The sequence below is a fragment of the Tympanuchus pallidicinctus genome, unplaced genomic scaffold, assembly GCF_026119805.1.
Source record: "Tympanuchus pallidicinctus isolate F22 unplaced genomic scaffold, pur_lepc_1.0 scaffold23, whole genome shotgun sequence".
Lineage (NCBI taxonomy): Eukaryota > Metazoa > Chordata > Aves > Galliformes > Phasianidae > Tympanuchus > Tympanuchus pallidicinctus.
The window spans coordinates 4,951,143-4,976,413 of record NW_026294740.1 but is presented as its reverse complement, the minus strand read 5'-3'; the positions used below and the strand labels follow the sequence as shown (position 1 = coordinate 4,976,413).

The 25,271-nt window shown below is 54.6% G+C and overlaps 3 protein-coding genes across 7 annotated transcripts; all 3 read right to left on the bottom strand.

The window, feature by feature from the left end:
* Window positions 1–1,853: 1,853 nt before the first annotated feature.
* Window positions 1,854–12,413, bottom strand: PCYT2 (phosphate cytidylyltransferase 2, ethanolamine). 2 transcript variants are annotated; one of them, XM_052687940.1, is made up of 13 exons: window positions 12,303–12,413; window positions 11,853–11,941; window positions 11,105–11,266; window positions 9,196–9,262; window positions 8,681–8,765; window positions 7,575–7,619; window positions 6,022–6,160; window positions 5,514–5,596; window positions 5,263–5,340; window positions 4,626–4,691; window positions 4,308–4,373; window positions 3,770–3,858; window positions 1,854–3,066 (listed from the first exon to the last, which is right to left on the bottom strand). In XM_052687940.1, exons 1-13 carry the CDS (start codon window positions 12,371–12,373, stop codon window positions 2,979–2,981), a joined length of 1,128 nt encoding a protein of 375 aa, XP_052543900.1. In that variant the 5' UTR covers window positions 12,374–12,413; the 3' UTR covers window positions 1,854–2,978. The 2 variants fall into 2 exon arrangements, with proteins under 2 accessions (XP_052543900.1, XP_052543902.1); XM_052687942.1 differs by lacking the exon at window positions 7,575–7,619 and having other exon boundaries at window positions 12,303–12,412.
* A 44-nt stretch (window positions 12,414–12,457) lies between these two features.
* SIRT7 (sirtuin 7) lies at window positions 12,458–16,878 on the bottom strand. Its single transcript, XM_052687939.1, has 10 exons — window positions 16,738–16,878; window positions 16,521–16,658; window positions 15,858–15,962; window positions 14,806–14,876; window positions 14,579–14,651; window positions 14,030–14,128; window positions 13,317–13,553; window positions 12,991–13,071; window positions 12,796–12,902; window positions 12,458–12,720 (listed from the first exon to the last, which is right to left on the bottom strand). The coding sequence occupies exons 1-10, from the start codon at window positions 16,831–16,833 to the stop codon at window positions 12,528–12,530; spliced, it is 1,200 nt and encodes a 399-aa protein (XP_052543899.1). The 5' UTR covers window positions 16,834–16,878; the 3' UTR covers window positions 12,458–12,527.
* Window positions 16,879–16,997: 119 nt separating this feature from the next.
* Window positions 16,998–24,851, bottom strand: MAFG (MAF bZIP transcription factor G). Of its 4 annotated transcripts, none has more exons than XM_052688013.1 (3): window positions 24,713–24,851; window positions 21,444–21,505; window positions 16,998–21,364 (listed from the first exon to the last, which is right to left on the bottom strand). In XM_052688013.1, exons 2-3 carry the CDS (start codon window positions 21,477–21,479, stop codon window positions 20,912–20,914), a joined length of 489 nt encoding a protein of 162 aa, XP_052543973.1. In that variant the 5' UTR covers window positions 21,480–21,505; window positions 24,713–24,851; the 3' UTR covers window positions 16,998–20,911. The 4 variants fall into 4 exon arrangements, with proteins under 4 accessions (XP_052543973.1, XP_052543975.1, XP_052543976.1 ...); XM_052688015.1 differs by having other exon boundaries at window positions 24,691–24,804; XM_052688016.1 differs by lacking the exon at window positions 24,713–24,851 and adding an exon at window positions 24,465–24,499.
* Window positions 24,852–25,271: the final 420 nt, after the last annotated feature.

The following is a 25,271-nucleotide window of genomic DNA, read 5'->3' as shown; positions in this document are numbered from 1 at the left end:
GAGTGTCAGAGCTGGAACAGTGCCCACCTTGGTTAGACAGATGGGCACAAGGATCCACAGTGGGAAGTGGGGATCTGCCAGTGCTTGGAGCAACCCAGCTCTGAGCACAGTGCCTGTGAGCAGAGCTGGTGCAGAGCGAAAGTCTCTTTCACGTGGCTGATAAGCCCCTACCTCTCCCTGCCATGTCTGCAGATCTCTGAGCAATACAGGAGATGTATCTGAAGCTGGGGGAGGGAGGGGGGTTGTAGCTAGCCAAGCCGAACTGAGGAAGGACTTTACCCTGGGGTGGGAGATGCCATGGACTGAGATCAGGGGGAGCCACACACTGACCCCACACAAACCCAGCACTGCCACTGCTGAGACTCAGCCTCTAGGTTCACACATCTGCAAGAACTCATGACAGCACTGGCACAGCCTCAACCCTGCAGTCCAACTGTCCTAGAGGGGCAGGGATGGTACTTTTGGGTGTCTATGGCTGTTCCCATCCCCAGCAGAAAAATAACCGTGACTGCAACCAGCAAATTACTGCCCCAGGAGGGGACCATCTTTGCCTGCAGGCAAAGGCCCAACCCCAGGGTGCTCGGACTGGGCTCTGGCAGCAGGACCTGGGTGCAGCAGTACCCCAATGGTCACCACCCCCAGCCAGGGCAACACCCTGCACCCAAGCATGCAGACCCAGGCTCTGGAGCCCTTGAGCAGGAGATGGGGCTGAATTGTCTGCAGACTGATTCAGCCCCACGCTGTGAAGGTGCCTCCACCCCACGGTGCCCCCACCCAGGGCCCTACGCAGCCCCACATACCCAGCACCGCTGCCACCACTCACAGCACTGCGCTTCACAGGGGCAGCTGCCTTGGGGTTGATGCCGGAGCCAAAGCTCTGAGCTGTGCTTGGGAAAGGAAGGAAAAAGAACAAATAAAATAACAAATGAACCAAAAAATACCCGCAAAATTACTCAGTCAGTCACAGATTTTAAATTCATTTAATTTATTTCCTCATTTTGACTCCGCACTCATTGTTGCCCTCTGGGACTCTTGGGATGTGAGCAAATGCAGACTTGGAAGGAGAATTAAAAGGGCCCGCAGGCACCTGAGGTAGGAGATGTCATGTGCAAAAGTTTTCTGCTTAGAAATAGCAGTGAGCAGCTGCACAGAACGCCACTCACCACACACCCATCTGAGCAAGCGAAGCTGCAGCTTCTTTGGCAGTTAAGTGACACTGGCAGGCACGCACCCGCGCACCAGGATCAGAAATGGAATGGTTTTGTCATTTTTTAATAACAGCAGTACCTGCGTTGGTGCTGGGGGCGGCTCACTGCATGCAGATGCTCTCAGCCTGGGGTCAATTTGTCACTGAGGCGGAGGTGGTTGTGATGATGGCTGCATGGTGCTGCTCAGCAGTGGGGAGCTGGGGGTCAGCGAGGTAGAAGCCTCAACCCTGAGAGCAGCATGGGACAGCAGAGCGGCAGAGAAGTGGGTCAGACCCAACACTGGGGACTAGGGTGAACCCACTGCTCCCATCAGATGTGCCCAAGGAGCTCCGGGAGAAGACAGGAGCCCCACAGTTCTCCCATTCCCACCCCATGGGGAGGCCGAGTGCTCCCACACAGGTGGATGGTTTGATCTCGGCAGCACCTTGTGACAGATGACACATTCAGTTATGCGGATGGCACTGATGTGAGGCCTTGAGGCTCTGCAGCCCATCTGCACAAACTGTGGGCAGGATGGACCCCGCAGGGCTGCCTGCACACCACAGTGCACCGAGGCACCAGGAGAATCTCAACTGCGTGTCTGTCACAGTTTATGCAACTGCCAAAGTCAGGCACCCAGACTCGAGGACAAAAGAGACCAACAGACAACTCTTCGACGTTTTATTAATGATCAGCAACAGAAGTTTACAACAGAGGACAAAAGAATGGGCATGGAGGGATGGTACAGCACAGTGCAGGGAAAGGCCGAGCACAGCACCCTGGAATGTACGAGGCAGAGAAGGGCTCAGCCCAGCGCCCGGCTCTTCCCAGACCTCCTCAGGCCCTGCAGAGCCCCGCAGGAGATAAACGTGCTGCACTTCAACCCTCACAAAATAGCAGTGGAATTCCAGCCCACAGGGTCACTCGTCCCAGTAACATCTGTCAGGCACAAGGTTGCTCCGGCAGCAGCTGCAAGCACAGCCCCAGGCACGGCCCATGGGGAGCACTGAGTCCTGCTCATCTCATGCAGGAAAAGCTGTTGGTAAGAGCCCCCCCTGTATGCTCCAGCCTTGTGCAAGAGAAATTCCTCAACTCACCAGGGAGAACATCAGGCCTGAGAGGCTCTCTGTGCCCCCCCAGCAGATGCCAAGCTGCTGCCTGTCACTGTGAAGTAAATGATTCACTGGCACTGGGCACAGCTGGAGAAAGGCTTTATCTAGTTAAACCAGCAGCAGTTTGGGTCTGGAGTTTGTGTAGAGGCAGCAGCCAAGAAGCACCACCAGCAGGAGACACGGCGATGGGCCTGGCCTCCCCAGCCCAAAGCTCACAGAACTGCTGGGCTGTGTGCGTTCCCCCTCCAGTTTGCACCACTGCCCGAAGGGCTGCTCCGAAATGCAGACTCTGATCAGGACAGCAGAACGTGGATGGGGGCAGGAGGGGCCTGAGCAGCTGCTCCATTTCCAATCTTCTAAAAGCCAGAAATGGCAGAAAGTAAAAGCACATCAACATGTTAAAACGTTAGTTATAATTAAAAACATTATATATATATTTTTTTCCTTTTCTCAAATCTTCTCCTGGGAAAGGGAACAGTGGCTGATTAACAGAGGAAGAACTAGGCAACAAGATCCCAACTCATTATGTCTGCATAATTAGTGCAGGGCAGGGCAGGGCAGCACATCCTGAGCACACCGGCAGTGCTGCCCTCGCTCAGTCCTTCCCAGAAGAGCTCCCTGCTCCTCCAGAAGGTGACGCTGCGGCGTTCTGTGAGCAACGCATCAGCTCCCTGCTGGTCTAATGCTTCTCCTCCAGTCTCTTCATGGCCTCCAATACTGCCAGCTCTTTGGCTTCCTTCTTCTGGTTCCTGGCTTCAAACTCCAGCCTGCATCAATCATAAAATGCCATCAGTCTTATCCAGACTTTATCTTTAGGAGACTAAAACCACCTGGAACAGGAGAGTGTTGCCCTCTTCTCTGCAGTTTTGTTCTGTGAGTATTTCAGAAGCCCCATCACGACCCACCACCCTCCAATTTGAGAGCCATCTCTGAGAGATTTCCAGGGGTGCCACGATCACTCAAATCCTAGGCTCCCACTCTCACTTAGTTCACACCACACTTAGTTCACTCTCTGCAGAAGATGCTTCTATTCCACACTTGGTCTGTCCTGAGCAAACCACTTAATGCTGCAACACCAAATTCAAACTGACAACTGATCTGAACCGGGGTCGTTGGAGGTGAAGGGCTGAAGCTTAAAAGAGCAAAGCTTGCAAAGAAGCAGTATGCTGAATCCACAAGAAGACAGCACGGAAATATCTTCACTGATAGAAGAGGAAAAGCAATAAAACATGCTGTGAAGCACATTCTTTTGCAGAACAGTTCAGCTATTCCTTTTCCTATACGGTCTGGTAAATTCACAATGAAGCAGCCCACCAAAAGCTCCAAAACAAAGCTACGGAAGAGGAAGGACCACGTTCACTGATTTCCTCTTCTGTGCCTTAATTACTCCCTTCTTCTTTCTGCTCAATCCCATCAATCCGTCCTCAGACAAGCAGGACTGAACAGAACTAAGAGATGAAGAAAGCCAACCTGTTCTTGATGATTCTCTGCACAATTAAATCTGTGGTGAGATTGCTGCCACTGTCCACGAGCTGGAAAATGCCACGTCTCTTCGGTTCCTGTGGACAAACACAGCAGATTTGTCTGCAAGGAACACGCAGGACCTCCAATTTACAGCTCCATAAATGAGAGCTGAGCAGAGGGTCCAGAAGGCCCTGTGGGTGCTCAGCCAGGCACAGCACAAGATGATCTCGGATACAGACTGAATTATTGCCAGAAGCAAAACGTAATGCAGTCAGGAGCTGAGTGAGGGATTGGCACAGAGCAAGGATCACCAGATTTCTCATTCTGCCACGAAGGTATGGAAAACAGGCAAAACAGTGACTAAAAGAATGGGGCTGTTGTGGATGATACAAGTAGCTCCCTGAGGGGTGGGTAAAAACAGAGCCAGTTGCCCAGGATGTGCTGGTAGCAAGCACTGCCATTCACATCTCAGCCCAGGAGTGTGAACAAAACCATACCTGTCACCACCATGACAAAGCACGGGCTGCAGCAATTGGCACCTTACCTCATATGGATCAGAACCATCCTTGTCTGGAACCACCTCAGTCATCCCATGACACACAAGAGTTACCTACAGAGAGGGACAAAGTCACTGACACCATCACATCCCTCCAGAAGGTGACAGTAACTCTGCCACTCACTAAGCAGAGGTGGGAAATGAGGAATACCAACATCAGAATCTGGAGGCTCAGTCTCCAGCCAGAGCTTCCCTAAACACACTGAGCAGAACCCTTCGTTGCTCTGCTGCTCTCCAGTGCCATTTTAGCTCTCTATGCACATCGAAACCCAACATCCTTGTGTACATCCATACACAAAGACTCACCTTGAAGTGATCCAGCAGATCAGCAGTGACAGCATAGGGGGCTCCAATCACCACTTCTGAGACATACTACAAAACAGAGAGTTTGGGTTATTATTAGGGTGGGTTGGTTGGTTGGTTTTAAACAAAACAAAGCACTTGAGGAGGTTATCTGGTTATAGAGTTATGAACCCAAGCAGAAGGTGAGTTCAGCAGCCACTACTTGTCACACAGCATCTTTTTGTTCCACTAAGGACGATGCTTTCTGGCAGGCTTCATACAGCAAATCCCCATGTTAACTGCTCAGAGCACACATTTCTGAGCCCCCCTGTGTTTCTTTCCGAGGAAGTTTCTTCCCTGCTGCAGAAAGGAGGTGGTTTTCTGCAACAATGCAGGTGTCTCTGCATAGAGCAGAGCAGCACTCTGCCTTTTCACTGCTGGTGGAAGATGTGGATGGATTCACTGACTCGGGTTAGTTGGGATGACAGCTAAGCCAAGTGCCTCCTTGGGAGCACAGCTCTGGTAGCAGGAAGCAATCAATCCTGTCTTTGCTTTCTCAGCACATTCTAAAGAATTCAGGCAGGGCTGTTAGCTAGGAGTGAAGAATGTCATCTCAGCAACTTCTGGAACAGCACAAAGGGACAGAGCTGCAGGCACTTACCCTGCAGGCCAAGACACTGAGTGTTCTCTCGTGGATGTTCATGATGGGATAATTCTTCCCTTTGTAACGATTTACTTCCTAAGGCAAAGCATCAGTCAAAATTAAAACAATGTGATCCTCTTCCTTTTCACTCTCTCCTAATACAAGCATTCTGTACCAGCCAATACAACCCTTCGCTTTCTCCCGGAGCACAGCCTGCTTGTTTCAGAAGGAACAGCAGTCAAGCCGTTCTGCCTTTGAACATCACAAACCTGGTCAAAGTGCAGCCCAGCAATGATGTAGGGTCTCTCTGCCAGCTGGTGAACCTTCTCCAGGAAATCTACATGCCCAATATCTGGAGAACTATTTCAGGAATTGAAGCTCACATAGAAAATGGGGAAAGGAAGCCAGAAACACACGCATTAGGAAACCACAGCAGAATATATTAATCCCAAGGGTTTATTTCCCAATTGCTTTTTGCCTTTGAACTTCTAGCATTTCACTGCTTCCCCCTCTGGCTCTCAGGTTCTGGGCAAAAGCCATCTTTCCAGCTCCACCTTACATGGACACAACTTTGCCTCTGTCCAGAATTTCTACCCATTTGGGGCACTCCAGCACTGTCCCAAGGTTGAAGCGCCTGCTCTACGCGCCTCGTGCTTTCTAACAGCTGTCATTTGGTCTAAGACAGCCAGACCTCGAGACATCCTGTTCTGGTGCCTTAAATACAAGAACATCAAACAGAGCAACACCATTTTCTTGACAAAACAGAGTCAAGGATACGGAACAGGTCAAAGGCTCCAGCCACATAGATGATAGTGTCTCCTGGCTGTGGTTCCTTCCCTGACGCAAACTGGATGATCTTCTGAGATGTCTGCAGGAACTGCGAGACACCGGTCCAAGGACTGTGACCTTTTGGTCCCTAGGAAAACACACATCACACACGCTTCCTTTTCAGGCTCCAGGAGGGGATTTGGAAAGAAAAAACCAAACACAGCACCAGAACACAGCAGCAGGCATGATTGTGTTTTAATTCGTGAGCAAACATCGCAGCTCTTAGCTTGCACTGTCCACGTTCCCAGCACCAGATGTTTGTGTGATCTCACCAAAGCCCCTTTCTCTCTGTCAAACACAGCATAAATCATCCCCTCCACAGCCAGCTAAGGAGATGCTGAGAGGAAAACTTAGGAAGGAGGAAGGCAACAGGGCAGACCAGGACTTCCAGGAGAGGCAGGGTTACCGACAGAACAGGTGCACAACACACAAACTACCAAAATCCCTTTATGCAAAAGCTCTTTTCAAGCTGTAGGGCAGCCTACCCATTTACCTGGCAGGGCAGTATGCTAAGCAGGAGGAGAACCACCTCCACTCCAGCAGCCAGAGCCCAGACACACTGAAACCAAAAGGTGGAGGCTGAGCCCTACCACGAAGCACTTCAGGTCGCTGGCCCCAGCCTCTACTTCGCTTTGCTCCCCTAATGTGAACAGCTCTAAAAGCCTTGAAAGAACAAACACAGTTCAGCCAAGACTAGGGCAAACCACAAAAACAGTATGCAGAAGGTGGTATACTTCTGGCAGGGGTCCTGCAGAGTGCTTAGCGTCCATACATGTTTCTCTAAATCCAAGAACCAGGAAACTGCTAACATGGAGCAACAGACCCCCAAAAGCCTGCTTAAAACAGGTAACATGATGGAGAACAATTCAGCGTGGTCAGCAAAACCCCAACAAGCAGAAAACCTGCTCTGGCTTTAGGCACAGGTGGATGTTAATGAGGAACAACATAACACTCAGGAAGGAAAAACAAAAATAGGCAAAAAAAGACAGACAGCTCTTTAGAAGTAGCCCAGGGTATGATGAGCTGAACATGACAGCAGAGAGCCCCAGCAGGAACACTCTGCTACTTAAGACCAGGCTGCACAGAATGCTAACTACGTGCTGCTACATAAATCCTTCCCAGACCTAAGGCAACACCTGTAAAAACATAAGTACTAAAAGGAGAACCCACAGAACCTGTCCCTCTGCTGGAACTGTGGGTACCTGCATTGCAAAGGAAGTGGCAATAAAGGCTTCACAAGCAAGCCAGCCAAACAGCAAAGCCTCAACAGGTGGAGCTCTGTGGTGCCACAAAACATCATTCGCTACAGCAGTACTGCAGGGCTTGTGCAGCCACACCTGCCTATCTCACTGGCTACACCAGTATGGGGGTGGCAGAGATTTACTGAGGTTACTAATACATGCAGAGGAAAAACCAAGCCTGCAATACAGGCCAAAAAGCACATTTGGAATCCTTCTCAGACAGGCCAAAAACCAGATGTCTCCGACCAGAACTCACATTACCTTCCCAAAGTTGTCAGTGTGCTTCCGATAGTCTAGGTCCTCATCCTGAAGGGAGATAAAGAATCAAAATGTTGAAGCACTCACACAGCTCATCCAATCAAAAATACGCTTGTGTGTGGCAGAAGTGCTGGGAAGTCCACGCTTAGGCTGCGTATCGATGATCTCCACCACTAAATACTAACAAAGAGTGAATATCTAAACCAGGGTCGTGTCCCAGCATGAGTCAGATGAAACCTCCTTATGTGACCTCAGCCTGGCATCACACAGCGACAGCGGCTCTTGCTCAACCTGCACAGCTGGATAACATTGCACACCTCTGTCTTCTCTTGACTATGCAAGCCCCTAGCAGGACTGTGTCCCTTCTTTTTGCAAAGATACTCCACCAGGGATGGGCTCGGATGTCTGCAGACAGATAGCGATGCTGTGTCACATCATGGTGTGAAGTTGCATTATTACAGCTAAGCCAATCTAACAGCTCAGCACACTAAAAGAAAGACCTCCCTCTACCTCTGAATTCTCGTTTCCACGTTGTCTCCTCCCTGCTGTTTCTCAGTTAATCCATTCAGTGCATTGCTCATTTACTGAGTCTATTCAATTCATTAACCTACAGAACACTGCTTCCTTGCTTTTGCTTTGGTTACGTTAGCAATCTACCAGGTAGTGAGCTGAGGAGACTCAAGAAAGGTCTGATAAGATTCAGAGACAGCAAAAGGCAGAAGCGTGCAGCTCGGTGAGAAGGAAGAACTTCCAATTCTGGCAGCACTGAGCTGTTAGATCAACGTGGCTGCACTCTCTAACTCCACAATCACAGAAGCCATAGGCTAGCCAGCATTTTCATTCCTGAAGCTCACGCCAATCAAGGGAGAATCAAGGTTTTATTTCCACACGCGTTACCAAAGCACCACGGGCTGTACGCTGTGATTTCAGGCAGGTTTAAGTAAAGGCTTAAGTAAATACAAAGAGCGTTTTGCCCACAGCCAGCTTGCCAGTCCTCCATGGATATGGGAGCCAGGCCCAGGAGCTCCACTGCCATTTTGGAGCAGTGGAAGGCAAGAGCCGACATACGCCCTGGACTCCAAACTCCCACCCAAAGCCCTGTGACTCACTATGTTGCTGTGGTGAGCCTTAGTCATGAGCAGCATGCGGCCAACGAGGTCGGTAGTGGACACACCTTGAGTGCGTTTGCATTCCCTGCAGGGAGATAAGCAAAGGATAAAGCTGATGCCACAGAAGCACGTGCCTCTTCCTCTCCCCACTGTTACACCTGTGAAATCTGATCTATCCAAACCAGCAATCATCCTGAGCGGCATCTTCCTGCTACCTGCTCTTGATATAAAGGACACCACTCGCCTGCTGGGCCTCCGCAGCAATGGGTGACATGAGGAAAACCTACCTGGCCCAGACTTGCCAGCAGAGCTAACCCCCAGAGCTGACCAAGAACAGCTGCTGGACTGCATCACCTTCTGGAAGCCAAAATGGCTGAAGCAGCTAAAAGCTCTGACACATCTCACAGCAAAGCTGAAGTGCGACCTGAAGACAGCTGTCTTCATCTGAGCTCCCTCCAGGATGGGAACACCCAGAAACTCTGCCCAGCACAGGGTAGGAAGTAGTACAGCAGTACCTGTATCGCCCGGCTGTCTTCACTTCCTCATAGGTGTCCTTGCCATCTATCGTTAAGGTGATGTCATCTGCAGAAAGAGGAAAGCCTCAGAGCTGCGCTCCAAACCTCCCTGCACAGCAGCTACGTTAGAATTATGGCTGCAGAGGAATACATCTGGCACGTAAGGCAGACTAGAACCCCTACAGCCTGCATCACAGCACACGGGGTATGTCCCACACCTCCACAGAAACGTCGTGGGCTTGAAAATAAATCTGTCTGTAGGGACAAGCGTGCTCCCAGTGCTAAAGTCTACTAGCAATCTGGCCTGCTGTTCATTAGACACCCCAGGAAACAAGAGCTCATTGCCCTGCGAGCAAATCCAACCGCAGGTGTGACTGAATTGTTCTCTGAGTAACAACAAACAGCCACCGTCAGCCTGTGCTAAAAGCACCTGAACTAACTTCTCCAGCACTGTGTTGAGCTGTTAGTTCACATTACAGCTCTTCCCCAGTCAGTTAAACAGGGCATCATTGCTCAGTCCCTCAGTGATGGCACTTCTACAAAGACATTTAATATATCCCTTCAACTCCTCCAGAATCAGCTCTGGTTCAGCTTTGGCATGGGTCCCAACTCATTCTACAGAAAGCACTTCTCTCCTCCTTTTAATGACAGTTTAAAGACTTAACAAGTGAAAACCTACGCTGGCTTCATTCAGCCTAATCCCTTGTTTACAGCACAGGTAACTCCTGTCTTCCTTGCACAACTGCAGTGGCACACTCAAGAAAGCTCTGCTAAAACCCCTCTCCCTCCCCTGAGGGCACAGGGACAGAAATGAGCCCTGTGCCAGGAGAGAACAGCAGCAGCAGGTTTGCTGTCTGCCGCTTTCCCATGCTAAACCCAGCTATTTCAAAACTTATCTTCTGCAGAACCACAGCCCGGCCAAAACGCAGCATCCATGAATGCCATCCAGGTGGAAGGACAGGAAGATTGGCAGAAGGGATCAAAGCAGCGAATCTGGAGCAAAGGCCACCAGCACGCCTCTGTTCTGCTAATCCCTCACCAGCCCTAGCAAAGGGTCACGAACACCCAACGTGCATTCAGGACAGGCAATTAAGCTAACAAGGAATGCAATAGTCATCTTGTCCACGTGAAAAAAAAAACCCACCTATCTACCTTATTGAAGATTAACGATTTATTTGCATTTAATGAAATGCTTGCCTTATCAATAGGTTGCTGGGATCAAATGAGGTAGGATAAGAGAAAGAGTGCAAAGATTGTGCCCGATTAAATTAACAAAATACCCTTGGAAGGGTAGGGAGGAGGGGCCGAAACTGAACAAGCGTGAATAGTCCAAGGAAGGGACAGAGTACAAAAGCAGGAATGTTTCCCCAGAACACTGCCTCTCTTCAGTGACTGTATGCTGAGAAATGTTCCTAAGCAGAACGAGGTCTGAGTACAGGGCCAGCTAAGCGCTTTAGGAGCTTATCAGCTAGATCAAGAGACCGAAGCTTTTCAGATCTGATCTCATTTCAGGATAAGCAGACATAAATGACTCTGGCTTTGCACACCTAACCTCATAGCAGTGTTTTTCACATTTAGCTGGTGTAAACACGTATTCCTTTCATGTACAGCTCTTGCATGTTTTATGGGTAATCTCAGGACAACTGTCAGTGCGTTTCATCTTTGGAAGTGAAACGGGTGCTTAAAGCCAAGGAATCACACTGCTGTCCCAACACCCACGAACCCTTTTCTCCCAAATCCCTGAATGGGAGAACCTGTACAGACCAGCACAGGCACTGCCACAGTCTGTACACACGAGTTAACTTTCACATCAGTCAGGCAGCTCCTTGCTTTGCAGCCGGAAAACCAAGAGCACACGAGCCCTATGGGGCCCTTCTTCGTACCAATCCACCTCAAGAGCATCACTCACCACCATGCACACAGAAATCGCAGTTATATTTGTCCAAGGTTTCCAGTGTGGTGACATAAGGAGCCCCAGGCGCAATCTCATCCACCCACTTGATGGCTTGCACCATCTTGTACCTCTCCTCCTGCGTGAAGACGGGGGGGCCCTTATGTTTGGCGATCTCCTCTGGGTGAGAGAGAGAGAAAACCCAGTTAGAAGTACGGTCTGCAGCATGAGAGCTTGAGGGGCGTTTATAGCATGCACAAAAGGCCCAGTGAGTTCAGGAATGGTTTTTATTCCATCGCATTTGTAAGCGTGTGGTAAAGGCGTTGGGGTTCCCTCTATAGGCACAAGGTGTTAGTGACTCCTCACACCCAAATACTGCTTCCCAAGGGCATTGCTTGGCAATGCAGCTCCCAGCAGGATGCCTGAACAACGGCTTCACCCTACACTGCAAGCTGTATCCATAAACTGATTTCAGATCCACGCTCACAAGCAGGAATTAATTCCTAGCACTTAACTCTCATCTACGTTCGAGTTTCTCAGTCTGTGCTCGCGGCCCCGGGCTGACCCTCAGTCGGTCCAGTGGCTTCGGCAGAGCAGATCGCACCTCCGAGAGCAGCGACCGCAGCTCAGCAAAGCGCAGCACGGCACCGCCCGAATGTGTGCCGGCACCGCCGCTCCTGGGAGACGCGGGACGAGCGCCGCCGGTGTAACGGGAGTAACGGCCGTCCGGTAACACCGAGAGGCGCAAAGCCGAGCGACCTCTTACCGTCCGTGTGCACTCCCACGATCAGATAATCGCCCATGGCCCGCGCCTGGCGCAGCTGGTTGGAGTGGCCGTAGTGCACCATGTCATAGCTGCAAAGACAAAGGCTCTCAGCGCCGGGGACGCGCCGAGCTCAGGGGCTGCGCACGGCGACCTTCCTCCGGCGGCGCTCGGGGTTCGGAGTCTCCCCGCCGCCCATCGCGGCGCCGCGATTCACGCCATCGCCGTCGGCTCCCGGGGCGGCGTCTCGCCGCCACCCGCCCGCGCGGCACCCACCGACGGCGCGGCGCTCCGGGCCGCGGCTGTCGCGGGGACGGCCGGCAAAGCGCCCGCGGCCCCCGGCGCGCAGCCCCTCCCGCTCTTCTCACCCCCCCCCACCTGCAACCCCGGCGGCGGTGACAGAAGAGCGGAGGCGCAGCGCAGCCGAGACGCTTTATTCCCGCCCGCACTCACCAGCCGTCGCACCAGACGCGCACGGGCCGCTGTGCCGCCGCGCCGCCCCCCGCCGCCCCGTTGCGCAGCATGGCCGCGCTGTCACCGGCGGCACCGCCGCCGAGCGGGACCTCCCGCTCGCCCCGCCCCTCGCCCGCCCCCGCCGCCATCTTGGGGCGCGTCAGCACCGGCGGTCGGGGCGAGCCGACGCCCCGCGCTCCGTTTCGCCCCGCCCCGCCCCCGCCGTCAGTTGCTCTTCCTGCGCCGGGTGCCCTTGGCGCAGCCGCGGCCCAACCAGCCGCCGGGCCGGGCGGGATGTTCGTCCCGCGGTGCCGCGGCCGGCTCGACGCCCTGCGGCGGGGCCACCGGCTTCCGGGAGTGCGTGCCCTCCTCGTCGGGGCGCAGCGGCTCGGCCAGCGCGAAGATGGGGTCCCGCGCCCTGCGGAGAGGAGGAGGTGAGGGCGGGGGGCTCGCGGTGGCCATCCCGTCCCCCCCCCGGTCCCCACCAGCTCACCGGTCGTAGCCGGGGATCTGCAGGCCCAGCTCCTCCATCAGCAGCCGCATGACGTCGTCGCAGCGGCCGTGCAGCTTTAGGGCAGCCAGGTCGTCCTTGGGCGTCCACTGCGAGGTGACAGCAGGACACGTGCTGCAGCACCCGCTGCGAGGGGCTTCACCCAACCTCCCTGCCCGGCACCGGGAAGGCGCTCACCTGGAGGTTCACGATGTACAGCTTTGGACGACGAGGTGGAGGTTTGCTCATGCACCAAAGCCGGGGGTATTTTTTCAAAACCTGCCACAAAACAGAAATGATCAGCACAGCCAAAGGCACACGTAACCGTGAACCATATCAGCGAGAGGAAAAGGAATGTATTACCAGGAAGGGAAAGAGGGAGGAAGAGAGACTATCACACAGATGGTGGGCGAATCCTGACACCAGAGTTTACAGTTGTCTGTTTGGGAGGAGACTGCTCAGCACCAAGGTGTATCACCAAGAGGGAATGCTGCTAACAATCTTCACCGAGTCTCTAAAGTTACCTTTAAGCTGGAACCCAGACAAAGAATCACATCTGCTTTGCTTGCAGCTTCTGTTGCTGCTTCCCAGTTCAGGGGCTGTGTCAGTGTCCCCTTCTCCCCAAAGTGGACGATTGTATCTCTCAACTGTGCCCCGCACTTGTGGCACAGCCTGCCAGTGTGATGCTTGTGCAGGGCCGTGCGTTCTGTCACATCAAAGACTCGCACGTACTCTCTGTTGGGGGTACACGAAGTGCAGACCTGTAGCACAGGAAGGAAAAGTGTTGTATTGTCAGCATCTGGTCCATCTGAGCCCAGGGATGCAGCCACACCTCAGAGAAAAGCACCTTTTGGGGACAACAAACCTGGAAGCAGTAGAAGGAATCATCTGTGTTTAGATGCTAACTTGGAAACATTCAGAAACGCTCAGCTAGTGAGTGGAATTACAGGGGGCAGGCAGCCTGGTCAATAGGAGGGATTTTCAGGCAACGCCTGAAGAACTGCACTCAGAAGCAGAAGGCTCTAGCAAATACAGAGAGAGAACTGCCAGGTTGTACAGAAAACTCGATTGTGGAGTTTGCTAACTAGTTTACCAAAAAACTGGCAAACTAAAGATACAAACTAAGCTGAGAGTAGCCCTTGCACTAATTTTTGAGTCAGGGAGGGAGAAACAGTTACCACTGTCTTTTTTAAGAGGCCAGTACTGACAGTGCCTTTGTCCTTTCCTAGCTGCTCACCTCTATGTACATGTTTCCATGAAGCTCAGATATTGCTGATCTAGGTAACCCACTTCGCAGGTGCAGCCCATCACAGTTTTGAGATACCACGTGCTGCACCTGAAGAGAGCAGAACATTGAAATAACACACACAGAGAAGATTCTGAAAGCGTGGTTCCAATGCAGGTAACATCTCAACGTGCAATAAATAGTTCTGCTTCAATATACTGAGCTAGCAGTAGAAAAGCAGAGAGAGTAGAACTCTGAAAACTAAGCAGAGAGATTCCTGCTAAATACAGCTGTTAGGCCTGGCAGGCTTTGTGGCCACGTCCCCAGACCACAGCCTCAGCAGGAGGCAAACATAAGCTATTAAAAAAAGGCATGAGGGAAAAAGATGCTGGAGCCATAGTCTGGACACGGCCTGATGAAGGCTCAGCTATACAGAACCACAGACACCTCACTGAGAACAACAGTTATGCAGTACTGTGAAAAATATCTTTTTTCTTCTTTATCTGATTTATTATACTGTGACAGTGGAGCACAAGTCATGTACAGAAAAAGAAATCTTACCAGATTATGCTTGTGTAGGCAAGCAATGCTCATATGGGTGAGCGTGGGCTCTGCCTCACTCAGATCTGTAGCACTGACAAGAGGCAGAGAAAAATAGAGTAAGAAATTACCATTAACACTCTCCTTCAGTATCAGCTGTCTGCTGGGCAGCTCAGAATTCATCTCCTGAGTAGCTGCAAAAATGTCCTTCCAGGAAAGAGAAAGGAAATGTTCACTGGTCACCTTACCTGATGCTCCTGCCCTTCTGCAGCAATGTCCAAATGCCATTGGGGCCTCGGTAGTCTGGGATCGAAGCTGCCTGTGTTATGGAGAGAGACAAAGCACGGCCTGACCCGAAAGTTCCTACCTCTTGTCCACCAACACATCAACCTGGCCTCACCCAGGACAGCGAGGTACAGCATTCACTGCTGCTTTTTCATTCACTCAAAGTTTTCCTAATTACAGGGAGCTCTTTTCCTACCTTGCAGTTCTCAATTTCACCTCCAGTATTTATTTTCTCCAATAATACCACTATGAAATCCCTACAGAACACTCTTCTCCCCCAGGAACCTCCCACTCCCCCAGACAGAACACAGTTCTTGAACCTTTTATTATTTACACTCAACTCGTTTAAAGAACACTCAGCGTTCTTTAAAAAAAGTGTCTATGTCCCTATCAGCTGAGATTGCAGAAAAGGGGAAGAACAATGAGGTTCCCATTTCAGAGTTCAGACAAAAGTGACAAATGTGACCTGCGAAGAGGCAGCTCCAGATTTCCATTCTCGTAAGAGGCCACAGAAACCATTTTTTAAATCATTTTTCACTTCTAGTAAGCACTCGTTATTTCTGAATCATTTATTAATGCAGAGAGCATTGAGCAGCTATAATTTCTTTTAGGTTTTGCAGCAAAAGTAGCTGAAGAGACTCGACTGAAGACAGACTACTGATCTTATTTTAAAAGCTCGCTCTTTGCATAGAGGTGATGCAGCCTCAGAATCTCTTGGCCAGCAGGAACATCCCAAGATGCAAATTAATTAACATCTTGGTCATGGTTTGTAGTTCAACAGTGTTAATACAGAATCCCAAATATCTTCTGGGCAGCCTGGTCTGGTGGTTGGCAACCCTGCACGTAGCAGGGGGTTGAAACTTGATGATCATTGCGGTCCTTTTAAACCCAGGCCATTCTATGATTCTATGATATCCTGTGGTCACTTGGAATCCACAAAAAACAGAGTTCAAACATTCCAACACTCCTGAAGGAGCTCCCAAAGCTCCAGCCACTCACCCCCAAAGAATCCTACCGTACTGATCCCTGCTCCTGTGTAGATGACAAGGTGCTTGGCGTTCCGGATAGCAGCAGCCAGCTCAGTGACCTTTCTCTTTAGCTCCTCTGGCTCATCACATACCTAGGAAATGCAAATGGGCAGTTTCAGCGTGTCGCTAAGCCTGAAAGAACAGAGAGCTCCTTGGACATTTTGATATGGGTCCATCCTAGCCAGGGAACGCAGCAGACAAATATTATCAGAAGGAATATTATCAAAAGGTCTCCTAACTAGAAGAACATGGGCGTTTGCCATCTGTATTATCTATGAAGGACCAAGGGAAGAAGGTTTCTGGATAGCAGCACACACAGATACAGCCCTCCCAGGGAGCACGGCCACTCAGAGAACCAAACGCACTTCGGAAGAAGTTGGCAGCTGCAAGAAGCAAGGCCGGTGCAGGGAGATCAGCCGAGGACCGGCACAGCAGGGCGCGGTCCCGAGGGACGGGGGCACTCCTGGGAAGGCGGTACCGTCAGTTCTGCCGCAGAACTCCCCCCGCAGCAGGAGCTCAGCGCCCGCGGCAACCCGGAGCGCAAAGCCCCTCCCTACGGCCGCGGCCCCCGCAGCACCGGCGCGCGGCGGCTCCGACGCGGCCCCGGAGCCGCACCCATCGGGCCCGGCCCGCCCCCGCCCGGCGCCCACCTCCTCCTGCCGTCGGCGAAGCCGCTCGCGCCTCTTGCGGCGCCTCTCCAGCTCCCGGACGATGTCCTCGCTCTCGCTCAGCACCTGACATTCCTCGGGGCTCCGTTCCGCCGGCGGCTTCCTCCAGATGCGAGAAACCTGCCCGGCACACGCAGCGCGTCACGGCAGTCCGGCCGCGCGGGCGGACCGAGGGGCGCCGCGCCGTGCCGTGCCGTACCTGTCTCCGCCGGTCTCGCTGCTCCTCCTGCTGAAGGATCTCGGCGCGCGCCGCCGCCTTCCGCTCCGAGCGGCTGAGGCTGCCGCCGGCCGCCATCGCGCCGGAAGCGCCCCACTTCCGCTGTCGGACGCCGGACGCGAGAAGCCGCTTCCTCTCGGAGAGAGCGGCCGAGCGCCGCTTCCGGCCCCTCCCGCCCCGCGGTGCGCAGCAGCGCCCCCTCGCGCGGCGGCGAACCACGCCGCAAAGGAAGCACCGGGCCGTGGTGTTTGAAAGCTGTTTATTGTCATGTACAAAACAACGGCGGCCGCGCCGGCAGACGAACACTATGTACAGCAATAAATAACGCCCGCCGTCGCCGCGCGGGGCAATAACTTAGCAATAAATACCGCCTCCCGCCCGCCAACCGCGGCCTCGCTGCACCCCACCCCCGGACAGCGGACAGACCCGGGGCCGGGACGGGCCAACGGCACGGCGGGTCCCGCCGGAGCCCCGCGGTCCCTCCGGGCGGTGCTCCTCTGAGGGCGGCGCTCCGCCGGGCCCGGGAAGGGCAGCGCGGCGGCTCCGACCTCGGCCCTCGCGCCCTCCCCGCCCCGCTCCCTCGGGACGGCGCTGCCCACCGGCGCAGCACGACGCAGGAGTCACTCGACACGATTCACCACACGATACACAAAGCCCCGCCCGGCCGGGCCGCTGCAGGGGACACGCTTCATGGTTCCTTAGAGGGCGGCTGGGGCCGGGCCCCACCTCCCAACCACTGCATCAAAAATGTACCGGGAAAGGAGAAAGAAAACACAACACCCTTCACAGCAGGAAACCGAACGGACGAGCACCTCAGGAACAAGAACTGCCACACTCCAGAACGCTATATACGAGAGAGAGAGAGATCAGAGCGACGGGCTCGGGGCAGGGCCGCCTCACGCAGGCATCGGGTGCCGGGTGGTGAGGACTGCGCGCCCTGAACGTGACGGGAGATTCTTCAGACACCGCAGAAATACATTACTCGGATTCCAATACTTCACTGAGAACAAAACCAAAAACACCACGCCAGTACGGGGAAGCAGCACCCGCAAAGAGGAGCACATCCCCTCCTGCACCTCTAGGATGGAGCCAGACAGAGCGCTTTGCGAGCAGGGAACCACCTCACCCGCAGAGCTGGTTCACCACACGGGCGCCCTATGGCAGCAGCTTTGTGCCCACGCGTCCCTAAAGAGATGTGTCCTCACCGAATGCATTCAGCCACTCAAAGCAAACTGGGACCACAAGCTAGCAAGCACAGCGCAGAGGAGGAGAAATGACAGCATTCATGGCTGGTGGAGTCAGCGCTGATGCCTGTTCTGTCCTCCTCACTTGCTCCAGGGAAGCACAGACTCTCATTGGCAGCAGCGATTGCCGTCCAGCAGGCAGAGAAGGATCGGGTGCAGGATACAATGGAAATGAGTTTGCCAGGGCTGTGGGACTGCCTGTCATTGCCTGCTCTGTTGATGGAGCCCTCCTCACAACAATCTCCAGCAAACGGAGACAGTTTGCACACAAAACCTTGTCTGCTCGCTCTGCAGAGGTCTGGCCTCCAGCTGGGAGGCTCTCCTGCCAGGTCAGATCTCATGGCTCCAGGAGGGACAGGGTTGGGTTTTACAGCCTGAGCCAGCCAGAGGACTCTGTTGTGTCTCATCTCCTCCTCACACCACCCAGCAGCTGGAAGACAAAGGCTTGAGCCTAGAAGTCTGTGTGAAGTGTTGCACAGCAAGTAGCCCATCTGGTGCATAGCAAGGAAACAGCACAACACCTCAGTTCGGAGAGGAGAAAACCCATGAGCTGGATGGGGGAAGCCTGGAGGCGATGTTCTAACCTACTCTTTATCCACAAAGTTCACAGGGAAAAGCATTCCAAACAGCTTCTCCCTAAGTCGGCAATTAGTCAGTGCAAAGCTGATCTCCTCTTTCAACAAGAAATCCCATCAGCTCCTCTCCTGCTGTGCAGTAGCTCTCATTAGGTGTACCTGCTTTTCAGCCCAGAGAACAGCATCAGTTCAGCTACATAAGAAACTCATCACCAAAACACACCTAGTATAGCAAACCACACTTTGCTTGTGCCATCCTTATCTGTCTCCTGTGCTCAGGTGATTTTCGACACCCAAAAGATCAAATGGACTTCACCCCCATGCCCTGATTCTCCAAAACAACTCAGTAATCAGATCGAGTCTCTCAGGAGGTGAGGGCAGGGAGGTCTGTCCTAGTGTGAAAATGGAGCCTGACCACAAACTGTTTTTCAGCTGTGTCACATAGCTGTAAGTTTAGGTACCTTTACCAATACCTACAGCCATAAGTTGCACCAGGAAAAAAAAAGTAACCAAGACACCTCTCACTTTTCAGTAATATGCTGATGCTCAGCACAAGAGGCTGCAGCTTCAGGACAAGTGCAGGCCCTGCACCGCCCAAAACGCTGTCAGCCCTGCCTCTCATCAGAGGAGCCACGAGCACAGCGCGAACTCTGACCACAGGATCCACATCCAGCTCCATCTTCGTTCCCCTCAGTCTCCTTCAGAACTTATACAGCTCTCCCCTGTGTTACTTCTCAGCCAGAGGAGAGCAGTCCCAATGGGAACGCATCCCCCATGCAGGTAACTCCGGGGTCAGCACTGGCTGGGCAGCGAGAGGCTGAGCTGCTTGCGCAGAAGCCACAGCTGCAACACCCAGAGAGAGAAGCAGGCGTCCCACCAAGCCCCTCTGCAGAGCAGCGTTTTCAGGGCACGCATCACTCCTCAGCGGCATCAGCCGTTCATTTCCACCTCTCAGAAAAACAGCATCTTTGCCTGTGTGCCAGAATCCTCCTGGAGAATTCGGAGAGATTGCAAGCGAACCTCTCGCTCGAGCTCAGGGAAAACAACAGAAGCATGAGAACGACAGCACATGGCAAAGGCAGCCACTGACAGCACCACAGCACAGCGCCTCGGAGAGCACAGAGAGCGCAACACCAGGGGACACAACGGAGCCAGCAAGATCGAGAATAAGTCACTTTTGGTACAATTGCAAAAAGATATCAAACAGGATTTGCCTCTTTTTTTTTTTTTTTTTTTGTCTTTTTTTTTTTTTTTTTTTTTCTTTTTCTAAGTTTTATAAATAAAGTCTGATAACTCTTTATAAAAACTAACCTCGGAGCCACAAACAGTTTGCGGGAGGTTCATGAGAAACTTTAAAATTATTTATTTATTAACTTCTAACTAGCAAAGTCTCCGAGAATATTTCCCCATTTCTATGGCCAAATATTCTCGCCCTCTCGGATAAAAAAAGCTGACTATAAATACGCTCTCTCTTCTGTCTGATTTTCATTTTAAACTTAGATAATTTAATAACTCTTAAAACGATGTTTCTCTTTAAATAAAAGGGCTATTTAACCACATAAACTGGTCGTGTAAACCATCACACTAGAGACACTTGATACCCTCAAAACACGGGAACAACTAGTGATTTTGGTCTTGTTCAGTGCAACACATTAGGCACAAAACCGGCCTGCAGTCAGCAACGTACCTCCCTCCCCCCCCTCCCAGACCCCATCCCATCCCCCTCCCCTCAGCTGGGGCAGAGGCAGTGGGGCACACCAGCATCTTCCCATCCACCGCCGCTATCCGCACTCTACTGCAATGGAAGCCTGAAGGAAACTCACTGCTTGGGCACAGAGGCGCACCTAGAAATGAATACCACATCTATTACACAGAACACCCCAGCTGCAACTACAGGTACCGGATGAGACAAAAGCAGCAGGCTCAGGTGCCGGGCAGTCAGGCACCTGGATACACCACCTGGAAGAGTAATGAAATAAAGCCTTTGGAAGTGACTGAAAACTGGGGTTCCAGGAAGAAAGCCTCCCTCCGGGCCTCTCGCCGCGCAGCGCAGACTTCCTTTGGCCAGAACACCGAGATCTTACAGCCTGTCCCAAGGGCAGCTGAGGGCTACAGACCGCTGGGTGGGAGGTGCTGTCTGCACAGGACAAGGGATGCATCACCACTGCTCATACCAATCTGAACACAACAAAACAAAACCAGAGCGATCAGCAGGCCAGTCCTGGGCCAAGTAGAAGGAACCCTGACCCGTGTGGGGAGGGTTTGTGCTTTGGGGATTCCAGGCTGGTTTTGTGCCTAATTGCCCTGCACAGACAAGCTCAGGCAACACTCGCTTCACTAAGACCGGGCGTCCGTTTTGGATTTCACTATTGTGATGACACTAGTGGTAGCGACCTTGCCAGGGACGAGGGGCCCCATGCTGGAGGTGAGAGGGCCCCGCACGGGGGTGACAGGGCTCCGGGCCACGGTTCTGGCGAAGTTCTGGAGTGCCTCATATTTGGAGCGGAGAGCATCGAGTTCCATTTTCATGCTGGCATTCTCAGAGGCCAGCTTCTCCACCTCCTGCTGCAGCTCTGCCTTCTGCTTCTCCAGTTCCTCCTTCTGGGTAACGCGCTTGACCCTGCAGCTGGCCGCGTAGCCTCGGTTCTTCAGCGTGCGCCGGCGCTGCTTCAGCTGGATGATCTCCTCCTTGGACAGGCCCCGCAGATGCTGGTTCAGCTCCCGCACAGACATGGTCACCAGCTCCTCATCTGTCAGGCTGGTCCCATTCTCGCCTGGCTCCCGCTTCACCTGTGAGGAGAGAAGGCGGTGTGCAGTCTGAAGCCTCGAGCAGCCGCCCGCACCCCCCGTCCTCCACCTGCTGCTTTACCTTCAAGGCCTTGTTTCCTTTGTTGGGGGTCGTCATAACACGGCAGCCACGTCAGTCAGGCTCTGGAAGGGATGGAGGTCAGGTTAGTTCCTGGGTTAGCTTTCAGCAGACCCAGAGCTGCTGCACGGAGCCCCGCAGCACCCCGTGCTGGGACACCCCCACTGCCCTCCCCAGGCAGCGCTCAGCCTGACTGCATCGGACTCAAAGCGTGGCAACAGATTCCGCCCCTAAGCAGGAACTGCTGCCCTTCCACAGCCCTACAACCACGGAGACTTGTAGCAATGCTGTTTTTTGTTTGGGGCGGGGGGGGGGGAATTAAAAAACTAGGAGGAGCCAGAATACACGGAAGCCACATTTTTAAAAATAGCCTGGCAGCAGCGGCCAGGTCCGGAGCACGCCTGCTCAGGGCCAGTCACGCTGACTCAGCACGCCGGCAGCCCGCGCCTCTGCTCCCAGCTGCATCCTCACAGCCCATGAGCACAGCACAGCCCCAACACCCGCTGCCCAGCACAGCCAGAGCTGCCCAGAGCGAGTCCTGCCAGACCCATGATGCTCCCAAGGACACAGCCTGGCACGGTCCAGGAGCACATCACCGGCAGTGAGTGGAAGGGACAGCTTCACCTGCACGGGGCACTTGTGAGGTGCTGAACACAGCTGCCACACTCATTCCTCTCCAAACTGTGGGTGCTTCCCAGCAAAGCCAGAACAGCTGGGTTACAGTCTGAGTTCTGCATCCAACTCTTTCTGTGGGGAGGACGGGCAGCCCAAACCCACGGCTCAGTGCTGGGGCTCACAGGAATCCCATTACTGATCTAACAAAAACCTCAAGAGCCCTCCCTGCTCCTGTCACCCAAAGCCGACCTGCAGCCATACACATTTCCCATTGAGGCAGTCCCTATCAGCCCCAGCAAAGCCAGGACAGCACCACCTTCTCCCTTCCTTATCTTCAAAGCTGAGAGATAAGAAAACAAAGATCAAGGGAGGCTGAAACTGGAGGGGAGCAGACTCCTCCGCTGCCAGGGAGGACAGCATTCCAGATCGATAACAGCAGCTCCTGGCGCTGTCTCCATACAGAGGCATAGCAGGGCTCCTGTCCCTATGCACCTCCTCCCCTCACACCTCAGGTCAGAATGTCACTGCACCCCAACAAACCGAATCCTCAACAGCCACGTCCATCCCACACAGCCCGGCACTGCCTTCGTGCAGGTGCAGTCTGCAAGCACCTTTGTACCTTCTGTGCCAGCCAACAGCAATTCTGTTTGCTGCTCTTTTGTTTGCTAGACGTAAGAGGCAGAGTTGCAGCCAAGACCCAGCTGTACAGTCAGCAAATACGGATTTTTGCTCCTCCAGCAGCTGCAGCTCAGGCTCCTGCAATGCGCCCGGTGCTGACTGCTAGAGGTGAGCAGGATCAGCGCTGTGCAGGACACGGAGCAGAGGAGCACAATTCAGATGTTCCCAAGGCCGGAGCCTGCCAGGAGGTGGCTATTTATACCCAGAGGACAATGTTCCTTGCAGCACGATGTCCGTGACAACCTGACAGCGCCATAAGGGTCACTTTGCCACCAAGGGAGGTGGCTGCAGTGGGGGGAGCACACGCAGACTGCTGCCTCCTGAAATCAGTTCTGCGCTTTCTCATGCCGTTCTTTTTCTTTCTTGTTTCCTGTACCCCCCCCCTCACACCCCATCAAACAAAATGGCCGCTGGAAAAAGGGGCAGAAGGAAGAGAATAACTGGGGAGAGGCGTAACACTGGCCCTGCAGAATCCTCTGACTGCACACTGGGGTCGGTATGGCTGCAGAAATTTGTGCCCCATAGGGTTAGATGGTTCCCTACCACTAGGAAATACTACAACTTCCTTCATTGCAGCAGATGTAAAGAAATAAAGACTGCATCAGGCTGGGCACGGGGGGCAGAGCAGGGCAGGGAGCTCATACAGCCCTGACCTCAGAGTCCATGCTCACTCTGTACCTCACACTGTATTTTCTGCTAAGAAAAATACATAAACCCACATACAGACACAAAAGGACGTAGAAATGTGAGGGACCTGGTGGAGGGACGCGGCTGGGATGAGTGCAGGGACCCAGAGAGCTGCGATGGGGTCAGGAGAGCGCTCCCCAAGCCTGAATCACAACATCACTTCTGTTGGACATGAGGGCTGCAGCGTCTGTACCCGAGGAACCGGGCAGTGTGTGCTGTGTTCTGGGAGCGGCTCTGAGAAGGGGCTGTGCCTGAAAGCAGCACCAGTTTGGACTCCCCCCCCCCCCCCCCGTTCCCTACCAGAGACCCAGCACAGCAACACTGGCAACACGAGGGTGATGGGAAGGCAGCAGACCCGGAGGACACTGAGCCCAGACACAGCCCGGCTCTGCAGACCGCTGATTTCTCTGCTTTTCAGAGGTTCTCGAAGAAAGATCGCACTGAAAAGTGCCAAACGCGATGACTGCAGCGAAGAAAATGCCGCCTCAACACATTTCCCCGGCGTTCAAAAGCACTGAGCTCAGCACGGCCGCAGCCAATTCCCCCCCAACACGGAGCGCACCGCACAGGGCCCTTCCTTTCCCGGTTCCCCGTTCGCTGCCCGTTCCCCAGCGCGGCGCCGCGCCACGCGCGCACTGTAAACACGGTGACGTCGCCGGGGCGCGGGGCAGGGCCGGGCGCGGAGCTCTCCTCCCCCCCCCCCCCCGGTGCGGGATCCCCGTTCCGTTTATTCGTGGTTTTTTCCTGCGCGTGCACAAATGGCCTCACGCAGCCCTTCCGGAACTCAAACGGCCCGCACTTTCCCTCGTTGACCGGCATCAGAGCAACGCCACCGCCCCCCCAGGGGACCCCCGTGACCCCGCAGCCGCCACCGCCGCGGTGACGGGAGGGCTCAGCGCGGGAGGAGCGGAACGGCCCGAGCCCCGCGGCGGGGAACCCTCGGGAAGCGCCGCGCCGAGGCCTCGGCCTTCACAGCCCCAACGCCCGCCGGGACACCGGGGGGAGCGCGGGGCGGGGCGGGCGGAGCGGCGGGGCCCCGCGCACCTGTTGCTCGGCCGCGGCGCGGGGACCGGGCCGGGAGCGACGCGAAACGAGCGGAAGCCGCGGCCCCGGAGCCCCCGCCGTGAGTCAGCGGCGGCCGCCCCGCCCCGCCCCCGGGGACCGGCCCGCCGCGCCCGCCGCCCCGCCCCGCCCGGTGCCAGGGCCGCGCCCGCCGCCCGCGCCGCGCCTCCTCCCTCCGGCGCCGCCGCCGCCGCCGCGCGCCCCTCACCGCCCGCGCTCGCTGCGGTCACCTCCTGACGGAGCCGGCAGGGCCGGAGCCGGGCGGGACGGGGAGGCCGCGCTGCAGGGACCGGGACGCCGCGAGCCGCCGCCGCTCACGGACGCGTCACGTGATGTTTGGGTCACGTGGCTCCATTCATGAAGCGCCCGGCGCAACCGCCCCGCGCCTTAAGGGGGACGCGCGCTTCTGTCGGAGGCGGCGGGGCGAGGAGGGCGGGGCGGGGACTTAAAGGGGCGGCGGGGCCGGAGCGGGGCCGGGCCGCGGTGTGACCCGAGCCGGGCGGGGAGGGAGCGCGGTAACCGGGCAGCGGGAGGCCGGGCCGCATAGCGGAGAAAGCGCGGTCCGAAGGAGGAAGCGCTCGGCAGCGGCCGCAGCACCGCGAGGTCTCGACACCCGCCGTACGGCCGGCGGACAGCGCTGGGCGCTCCGCTGCTTTCGGCCTTTGTTCCGCACCGCTTCGGCCCCGGCGCTTCTCTTTTATCGGCCAACGCCCGGCACGGCTCCGCGGTGCGGCATCCGACCGCCCCAAGACCGAGGGGACGGCGGAGCTGAGCCGGGTGAGAGCTCAG

Excerpts from the sequence above, each read along its gene's own strand:
- MAFG (XM_052688013.1), bottom strand. The coding sequence starts at position 21,479 with ATGACGACCCCCAACAAAGGAAACAAGGCCTTGAAG. Across the intron at positions 21,365-21,443 it reads AAGGAAACAAGGCCTTGAAG|GTGAAGCGGGAGCCAGGCGA; the intron begins GTAAAGCAGCAG and ends CTCTCCTCACAG.
- PCYT2 (XM_052687940.1), bottom strand. The coding sequence starts at position 12,373 with ATGCTGCGCAACGGGGCGGCGGGGGGCGGCGCGGCGGCACAGCGGCCC. Across the intron at positions 7,620-8,680 it reads AGGCTCACCACAGCAACATA|GATGAGGACCTAGACTATCG; the intron begins GTGAGTCACAGG and ends ATCTCCCTTCAG. Across the intron at positions 5,597-6,021 it reads TGGAGCCTTTGACCTGTTCC|ATATTGGGCATGTAGATTTC; the intron begins GTATCCTTGACT and ends ATAGTTCTCCAG.
- SIRT7 (XM_052687939.1), bottom strand. The coding sequence starts at position 16,833 with ATGGCGGCCGGCGGCAGCCTCAGCCGCTCGGAGCGGAAGGCGGCGGCG. Across the intron at positions 15,963-16,520 it reads TTCGCCGACGGCAGGAGGAG|GTATGTGATGAGCCAGAGGA; the intron begins GTGGGCGCCGGG and ends TGCATTTCCTAG. Across the intron at positions 13,072-13,316 it reads GTCTGGGTTCCAGCTTAAAG|GTTTTGAAAAAATACCCCCG; the intron begins GTAACTTTAGAG and ends GTTTTGTGGCAG.